The sequence below is a fragment of the Daucus carota genome, chromosome 4 (assembly GCF_001625215.2).
Source record: "Daucus carota subsp. sativus chromosome 4, DH1 v3.0, whole genome shotgun sequence".
Taxonomy (NCBI): domain Eukaryota; kingdom Viridiplantae; phylum Streptophyta; class Magnoliopsida; order Apiales; family Apiaceae; genus Daucus; species Daucus carota.
Genome location: NC_030384.2, coordinates 37,385,617 through 37,395,553, shown reverse-complemented (window position 1 = coordinate 37,395,553; position 9,937 = coordinate 37,385,617). Strand labels below are relative to the sequence as shown.

The 9,937-nt window shown below is 32.9% G+C and overlaps 1 protein-coding gene across 1 annotated transcript; it reads left to right on the top strand.

The window, feature by feature from the left end:
- The first annotated feature begins 7,308 nt into the window (after positions 1-7,308).
- Positions 7,309-9,444, top strand: LOC108215940 (peroxidase 12). Its single transcript, XM_017388578.2, has 3 exons — positions 7,309-7,589; positions 7,850-8,044; positions 8,626-9,444. The coding sequence occupies exons 1-3, from the start codon at positions 7,335-7,337 to the stop codon at positions 9,247-9,249; spliced, it is 1,074 nt and encodes a 357-aa protein (XP_017244067.1). The 5' UTR covers positions 7,309-7,334; the 3' UTR covers positions 9,250-9,444.
- The last annotated feature ends 493 nt before the right edge of the window (positions 9,445-9,937 follow it).

Here is a 9,937-nt window from a genome sequence, read left to right as displayed (position 1 = left end):
GAATGCTATCACCCGAAAATACTAATATTAACGTTTTGAAAAGCGTAAATCAGTTCCAAACGGAGGGCATGACCTCCTAGCGCTTAAATGGTAAGAAGGACGTTTAAACGGAATTTAAGCGGATTTATAAGCGGATTAATAATATATAATTAAATATTTAAATATAATATTAATATATTAAAAAAAATTATATTGTGGTAAGAATTTAAAATTTTAATATTTTGATAATATATATTCTTTAAAATTTTTTAATATCATTATGGTTATATTATAAAAATAATAACATCATTTTGACCGCTTAATCCACTTAACGACCGCTTAATCCGCTTAATAGTCCGTTTAATTTTCAAAAACGCTTAATAATCCGCTTAGTACAAATTCGAAGCGTTTTAGGGCCGATTCCGTTTAGGCAGCCGCTTTAATCGGCCGCTTCCGCTTAACGACCGCTTAATCCGCTTAATAGTCCGTTTCATTTTCAAAAACGCTTAATAACGCGCTTAGTACAAAATCGAAGCATTTTAAAGCCATTCCGCTTAATCGGCCGCTTAATGCGCTTTTCACAACCCTGGAAAATATGCGGAGGTATAATAATGGCATAAACTCTTCCGGTAGTTTTAATGATACAGTGTTGTTTTTAAATTACGGGGGTGTATTCGATTGGGATTTTAATGGATTTTAATGAATTGTATGAGATTTTGATTTTGTGCGGATTCTTGATAAAATGTCGCAGAGTTGGTAGGATTTAGGTACAATACTTCAAAATCCCATTGATTTTGGTGGGATTTCAAAAAACTTAAAATACACCGAAGAATGTCACAAAATCCATCATTTTATGAAATGAAAAAAAAATCCATCAGCAGTTGAATACCATCAGATTTTAATGGATTTTAAACAATCCCAATTGAATACCATCGGATTTTAAAGCATAATTTAAAATCTCAATTGAATACCACCAGATTTTGTAGCATAATTTAAAATCCCAATTAAATACCTCAAGATTTTAATAGGTTTCAAACAATCCCAATTGAATATACTCGGATTTCATGAATGCAAAAAAATGCTTTAAAATCTCAATCCAATACACCTCTCTTAACCTATAATGGAGGGTAAAACCGAATCGAAGTAAAATATGCGAATTTAGTTTGAAATAAATTAAATTGGACCCGTCTATATAACTTGAATTGAACTGTTTGAAATAAAGTGTTGAATACTTCAACATCTTTTTCAGAGACTTCAAAAAATAATTTTTGAAAGTTGAAATTCAGTAATTCTGGAATAAAAAAAGTTGAAAGGCAGTCCTGTACAAGAAGTAATTTAATTCCAGCACGGGCCTAAAGTGAGCCCGAAATTTAAATTTCTACCAGCAATAAATCTAATCGGGCCCAATATCTCAATGCTCCCCCGGGAAGCCCTGGTCCACTAGCATGACCCATTCTTCAGCCCAAAGGGGTGCATAAACAGTGATAAACTGTTGAATATTCAAATCATTAATGATTTTTCTTCCGAGCAACTACTCATGATTTTTATTTAAACTATACTCCTACTGTTCGTAAATAATAACATCGATTTTTTATATATAAAATTTAGGATAATAAAATTATATATATGTATATAACCTTATTAAATAAAAATTTAATATCTATATTTAAGTTTAGAAAAACAAATTACAAAATTAGTACATAAAAATACATTTTTCACAATTCAAAATATATGTAAAAATTCAAAACGACTCTAAATAATTCTTAGAAAATAGTTAAAAAAAGTCGTTTGGTTCATGGGATCTGGATTTGTAGTACTTAGTCCCTCAAAACTCATAATTTTGTAGTATTTTGTCCTTAATTTTTTTTATAAAAATTTTCGCCTTCTTGGAAAATTGTTCTGGTTCCATCCTGACCGGCAGATGCTTTATTAAGCGACGGAGATAAGATCTAGCCATCATATGTAGTTTTTGAACTCCGATCAACATTTTGATAAATTTGAGAAATTACTGCCATCACTATATTGTTTACTCAAATTTGTATAAAAGTATATCTTTGTTATTGGATAAAAAAATGTGTGTTAAAAAGTTAAGTGTTGTCTACAATATTTCAAGAGTAAGAGGCCATTTGTTTGCTGCTTAACCTAGGTGAATGTCTCATACCTTACCGATTCTTATCATTCAGTTTATTTGGGGTACTTGTGTAATGGGCTGAGCGATTCTATCATGTCCGTTGAGAAATCCTGGCTGATTGATCCATGTAAATTTATACTCCATCCGTCCCTCCCATTTCTTATCGTTTGTGTTGGGCACGGAGGTTAAGAAATATGTATAAAATAGTGGAAAAGGGAAAGAAAAGTGGTTGAAGTGGAGGGACCCATTGATTTTTAATGTATAAAAAGAAGATAGTGCAGTAAAAGTAAAAGTAGTGTGAAAAGGAAAGAAAAAGGAAGAAGTGATGGGACCCATTGACTATTTTGGGTAAATTTTGAAGGGTTTGTCTAGTGTGTGCCCAAGGGCACATGCTAAGCACTAACATTTATAAAATTGGAGGGATTTGATTGGTGTGGTTGTTGTAAATGCAAGGGGGGCCATCATTATTAAAGAGTGTAAGCCAATCAAAATCTCCCAAATTTATAAGTTTTAGTGCTTAGTGTGTGCCCTTGGGCACACCATAGAAAAACCGAATTTTGAAATGTAAAGAATTAGATGAGACATCCCAAAAAATGTAAAGACATGAAAAGGACGGAGGGAGTATTACACTATTAACCCTTAACCACAATAAACTTTTTTATTCAATCAAATCGATTGACAGAGCACGGACGAGAAGAATAGCCGCGGACAATTTTCTTTACATTTTTTAACACCTTTGAATGCTTATACTCGTTTCTTTTTACCAACCAAATAATCCCTCTATTTTTTTTTTTTGACACTTTTGACTTTGGCACGTACCTTTGGATGGGCTGACTGGATAGTAAAAGTTATTATTTTTAATTAATTTTTTTTTGTGAATTAATTTCATTCCGATATTATGTAAAAAAAAAAAAGGTGTCATATAGCCTTATTCAATCATGTGGGTAAAATTGGAAAAATATATCATTCAGATATCATGAAAAATTATTTATCAAATAATATTATTCATTCAGAATTTAGATTTCAGATTTATTCAGATCTTTCAGATATATTAATCTTTCAGATATATATCTTTCAGATTTGTCAAATGACCCCTAAGTTAACAGCACCGCATCTACGGGAAAATGTGCAAAATACTTGAGTTTCTGATGAAATCTTTTGTATGAGGACGGACAAATATTTATTTACATGCTTTTAAACATGTAAACAAGTTACAATCCACATAATGTTCTTATGCGGAGGAAGAATTATATTTCTGGATAATCGCGCGGAGCACACCATTCAGATCGTGGATTGTGACTTTTGTGGATAGTAGTTTGTGGTATGAATCCAAAACGCATATACCAGAGCACCGAGAATATTGTCAGATGGAACTCTTTTGGGTTTTGGCAGGTCAAATTGCACCAGCAGCCTGTTCTGTTTCACTTTGTTCCATGTTGTTTTTCATGGTCGGACAAGACACAAATATCAACATTCAATGAATCCTCATTTTCTCACCGGGCACTACTGGAATCAAAAGCTTATGGTCAATTTTCTTTTTCGGAGTCAGGCTTTACATTGTACTGGCTGCCTCTGGATCCGGGCTGTGCCTTTGAATTGGATGCTCTGGCAAGCTCCCCCCAGTAATTTTAATTAGAGTGCTTAATCCACAATTTTATTTTTTGAGTTACAGGCAGAATCAGTTAAGGAGCTGATTCAACATATTATTTTTTCATATATATTTTATCCCTTCATAAATTTTTTTTTGTTGTAACAGAGCTCTAGTTGTTTAGCACTGATTTGAATATTTGATTAGATATGTTTTGAACTTACAAACGCTTTATCTATTTCAAAACGATATTCAATTTTAGACGACTCCAGGTTTTCTCAAATGCAATCATTTCGGCTACATGTATGAAAAATATTTACAGATAGCGAAGAAATTCATGTCTATTTTATTTAACACGTTAATGTACGACGCTTAAAGAAAAGGCTTATAAAGCAGCAGTAGAAGTAAAAGTAAAACAGTAAGTTTGAAACTGAAGATTTAGTCGGATAAACTATTTATTTTATATAATTTGAAAGATATTATGTTCACTTTTGACGATTGTGTGTCTCGCAGACTCGCACTCTAGCTTTACAGTTTTGGGCCAAATGTCGAGTATTGCACAGCCTTGCAAACCATGTGCTAAAATTAGGATTTTTTTTTTTTTTTTTTGTGTTAGGTTAGAACACACAGGTATCATACATGAAATTATGATTAATAACTATAATTAAGGATGCGAAAATAATTTAGAAATCTAATAGCTAAAGCTAATCAGAAATAACTGAACACTGCCCCATAGAGAAATGTTATTTTTGGAGTACTTTTTTCTATTTAGCTATTTATAGTAGAGACAAGCTATTTATTTTAAATATTAGAATATGCCACAAATTATGTATGCATGATAATATATATGCTGCATATAATTCTGAAACAAAAAAAAAACAATTCCCGAAAATGACATTTCCCTTGCATGCAAAATATTAGAAGGAAAACCTAAAAGAAATCGCTTGATTAATATTAACACGTAATGAGTATATCACCTAAATATACCATGTGATTCTTCACATATATATTTTGAAAATCAATTTTTTTTTTCTTCAATTCACTATTTAGATGCTTCATTCTAATGTTTATATATAATATGATTAGTAGTTTATTACAAATCGACTTTAAATAAAAATTAAATATTAATATAATTAACTAATTAAGTGATGCTCACTTTATAGATTACTGATTTATGTTGCACAGATTGATAAAAACCTACAAAAATTAGTGAAAATCTCTAAAACCGTGCTTATTATCGATTCTGATAGACGTACATGAAGGCGGAGCACGACAAAGGAGGCGAGGCAACATAGGAGTTGGGGCCATCAGAAATGAGAGCTGAGATGGGACGGAGGTGGAGGTATGAGATGAGACGGAGGTGAAGGTATGACATAAGTGGATTGAGATGATGACGTTATGACAAAAGTAGATATTGAGATGACATGTGTGTGGGTCGAGATGGCGGGTGAAGTAGAAATACAGTTGTTGAGTTCAAGGTGAAGACGGTGGCAAACGTGGTGGCAGAGATCGAGGTGAAGGGAAAGATACAAAATTTAATGATATTTGAGTTGGATTTTTAGATTGTAGTAGAGTAAAATTCTAATATAATATTATCAAAATTATCTATATTCCTATATTTTTAAAATAAATAGGATATGAAACTAACTATACACAAACATATTGTTTCAAAAAAAAAAACTATACACCAACATATTCAAACTGACTGAAAAAAATAATATTATCTTTCTAATAACATAATACTAGTATAGAGTATATAAGATGGAGATCAAGAATTCTAGTTACCAATTTAGAATTCATCTGAATAAGACTTCCAATAAGCTTTTACTTTCCATGTTCAAAGGCATCAAGGTCCAAGATTTTGTTTTCGAACCTTTCTTTAACCATTTGGCCTGGTGGAGGACAATTCCATGATCAGACACATGTTCAATTATCCTGCCTAGGGTTGCAAAGTTGAACACTTTGCAAACTATTGAAACCAGTATTGACTAATGACTACAGTCTACACACAAAAGATTCTACCAGAGACAAACATAGAAGGCACATAGTATCGCAAACCTTTTCTTTTGTATCCCATCTTAAGTTCTTATTTTACATTTATTTTGTTGTTTTGTTACTTCCTCTTTATGTTTATTGTTTACGTATTTTGCACCTCTTATCAAGTATAGTTTTATAATAAATTTTTAATTTTTTGTTTATTGAAAAAAAATTTAAACGTCAAATACATTTAAAAAAAACGTAAAAAACCTATTGGGACGAAGGAGTGATAATAGAAACTGGGGATGGATTATTATATACTTGTTCAGTTCCTTTTTTCTCGTTTATCAACTAACATTCAGTTGTTATTTAATTATAATAAATAAATTCTATGTTGTAAAAAAAGATATCTTTTTTATTAATAAATTAGTATCATATTTAGAGCCTGTTTGCCCGGGCTTAAAGCTTGGGTTTTAAGTCATTCATGATTTCAATTTGAGAAATGTCTGTTTTTGTAATAAGTTAGAAACTTGCTTAAAGTCTAAAATAAGTTAGTTTGAGATACTTTTTTCAATGATTTATTTTTCTGAACCATTTTTGTGATAAATTTTTTAAATAAGTCATAGACTACCCACCAAACACTTTTATTTTTATTATATTATTTTTGGGATCGCACTCAAGAGAGAATCAATATTCTCACGTTAAGTCATTAAGTTATAAACTCGTCCAAACGAGCTCTTAATACGAACACTTTCCCTTACACAGGGGCCGTTTGGGCAAGTTTAAAAAAAGTGACTTTTTGCTTAAATTAGAAAAGTGTAGTAGAAGTGAAAAGTAAATAAGTGAATAAAGTGTTTGAAAAGAAGCAGAAGCTGTGAGAGAGAAGTTAGGATTCTAAGTTTCTTAAAAGGGTTAAATATCAATCAGGTGACTCATTGTAGCTCAATGACTCAAGTTGGTCACTAATTGAAAAAGTGACTCAAATGAGTTACTCATTTAAAAATTTGTATCAAAAATATTACTTTATCGTTAGTCGAAATTCTGAAAGTATTATATATTGAATTTCGTACATTTTTTATGAATGGTATTGCATCCAAATGAAAGGTACCGAGTTCTACTATTTTAGCAAATATTTTTAGATTTTTAAAATTTGATCAACTATTTATTTTGATTTAAATCAAATAAAACAATCAAAAAATTAAAAATAAATAGTTGATAAAATTTTAAAATCTAACAATATTAACTAAAATAGTAGAACTCGGTACCTTTCATTTGGATGCAATACCATTCATAAAAAATGTGCGAAACTCAATATATAAAATTTTCAGAATTTCGACTAAAGATAGAGTGATATTTTTGATAGAAATTTTTAAATGAGTAACTCATTTGAGTCACTTTTTGAATCAGTGACCAACTTGAGTTATCGGATTGCAATGACTCACCTGATTGATATTTAACCCCTTCTTAAAAGTCTACTTCCATCATTTAGTAAGTTAACTTTTACAGTTTACTGTTACACTAGAGGTATACAAACTAAATAAAATATTAAAATAATCTATGATATTATGAATAGTCAACTAAAACAGCTAAAGTCTTGGCTACTTTTTCTATATAAATCCGTTCTTGAACAACCAAAAACACACAGAAACTAAAACCAAAATGGCTTCCATAACTTCTGCTTCCCTATGCTCCCTGCTCTTTCTATTGCCTTTTCTTTTGCTACAACTTTCAGACTTGCATGTCTCAGAAGCACAAAATGTACCTATAGCCAAGGGACTCTCTTTAACTTTCTTCGACACTACTTGCCCCAGATTGGAATCCATTGTGAGGAAGCAACTCGAGAAAGACTTTGCTGAAGATATCGGCCAAGCTGCTGGCTTACTTCGCATGCACTTCCACGATTGCTTTGTTCAGGTTTGTTTCCGAAAGTACCATAATCCAATTATTTTACCATATATTTAATCCTCGTAGAGCATGTTAATGGAAAATCATCTGTGTCATTTTAGCTGACAACTCTGTATCTAGGACTAAACATTCAAATTTAGCTTACTAGATACCGAGGGCATTTTGTCTGCCTTTTTTTTTTTTATATAATGAAAATAAGGACTTATTTCGAGAGAAATACAGCGAGAGTGTAGCTCAAATGGTAATTTCTGACGTAAACGAATTTGCAGGGCTGCGATGCATCTGTATTGCTGGATGGTTCGGCCAGTGGACCTAGCGAGCAGAAGGCGCCTCCAAATCTGAGTCTAAGGCCCCAGGCATTCAAAATTATCGATAACATTCGCAGACAAGTGCACAGACGTTGCGGTGCCATTGTGTCATGCGCTGATATCACCGCTCTCACCGCCCGTGATGCAGTTGTTCTGGTACCACACTTAAATTCGTTTCTTAATGCTACATTTTTTATACCATCATATTCATATCACTCCTGAATTCCATATTATTGGATGAGACACAGACAAGTCGAAATGGTCCATTATCTACTGTCAATTATTGCGGTATTAAAATTTCTAGTTGAGAGGGCTGAGTCCAGCTTTATGACCAACACATGGCATATGTTCCGAATGTCCTTTTTAGCCACTTACTTGTCTAAAGTGTGACAGCCACTTAAATTTCATCCATTTTGAGAGTTGAGACCCATTTATCCGAATATCTTACACATTCTAAAAAATTAAGTGTATAAATCTCTTTCTAGAAACAAAAGCAATTGACAGATAAGGAGTCTTGCCGCAGTTTTCTAATTTTGTGCAGGCTAGATAATGACACCAGTGGTACCTCTGTTTTGCAATTTAAGCAAAATATTTCGCATTCTTTAACAAAATGACATGTTGTAAACTTTCATTAGCCGAACCTGAGGGGTAGAAAAGCATAATTCATATAACATTTGTGTATATTCATATAAATATTTCAACACAATCTGACGATTTTTTTTACTATGATATATTAGTCCGGTGGCCCAGACTACAAAGTACCACTAGGAAGACGCGATGGACTCAACTTCGCAACAGCACAGGCCACACTAGACAACCTTGTTGGTCCATCTGCCAATACAACTGAAGTCCTCCGTCGTCTGGCCAGGAAAAATCTAGATGTAACCGACACTGTGGCGCTCTCGGGTGCCCACACCATTGGTCTAAGCCACTGCAGTTCATTCACCAATCGTCTATACCCGCAAGACCCAACAATGGACCAAACATTTGCCAAAAACCTGAAAACCTCGTGCCCTCAAAATGCACAAGTTGATGCCACAGTATTCCAAGACATTCGGACTCCAAATGTGTTCGACAACAAGTACTATGTTGATCTCATGAACCGACAAGGCTTGTTTACTTCGGACCAAGATTTGTATACGGACAGCAGGACTCGAGGCATTGTGACGAGCTTTGCAGTTAACCAGACTTTGTTTTTCGAGAAGTTTGTGATCGGCATGTTGAAGATGGGGCAATTGAATGTATTGACGGGAACTCAGGGCGAAATTCGGGCCAATTGTTCGATGAGAAATTCGGATAATACATTGTTGTCTTCGGTTGTGGATGTGGCTGAGGAGGCTGGCCAGCTTATAGGCTTTTAGGAGAGTACAAAGTTGAATACATGCGCATGTTCTGCTAGTGAAAGATCAGAATAAACCTTGTGAAAGGGGCTAATTAGTTTAGTTTTGTTGTACTTTAAATCCAAACTTTGAGGATGAATGTTTTTCATGTTGGAATTTAAGAGGTGGTGCATCGCTTATGTAAGGTTATATCTAATAAATTGTAATTTATTTGCAGTTCTTAGTTTTTTAATGCTAAATTTTGAGTTAAATTGCTATTGATCATATACTGTATTAACTATGACTATTTTATAACTAGAAGTAATTGCAAATAAATTAGATGAATCAAGAAATTAGTTTTACAATATTGCTATTGATCTTTAAGATAGCTTTTTAAAATTAGTTCTGCTCATTAAGTCGGACAATCCAAGATAAACAAAAGCCCCTTTTATATAGAAGCGGGGCTTATCCGTGGCCAGACACGCCCTTAGTTTCCTCCTATCACCGCAGGAACTTCCTTGAAGATACTGTAGAATCGTAGATGGCTGCGGAGAAAGTGAATTTCGTGAGCCATCATTTCCTCTAAATGTTGATGACATGAATTAATATATGGGGTTTGGGTGAGTTTAAAATAAGTGTTTTCTGTTTAAAATAAAAAAATGAAGTAAAAGTCAGAAACAAGTTAACACTTATAAGTGATAAAATGATTTGAAAAAAAAGTAGAAATCCC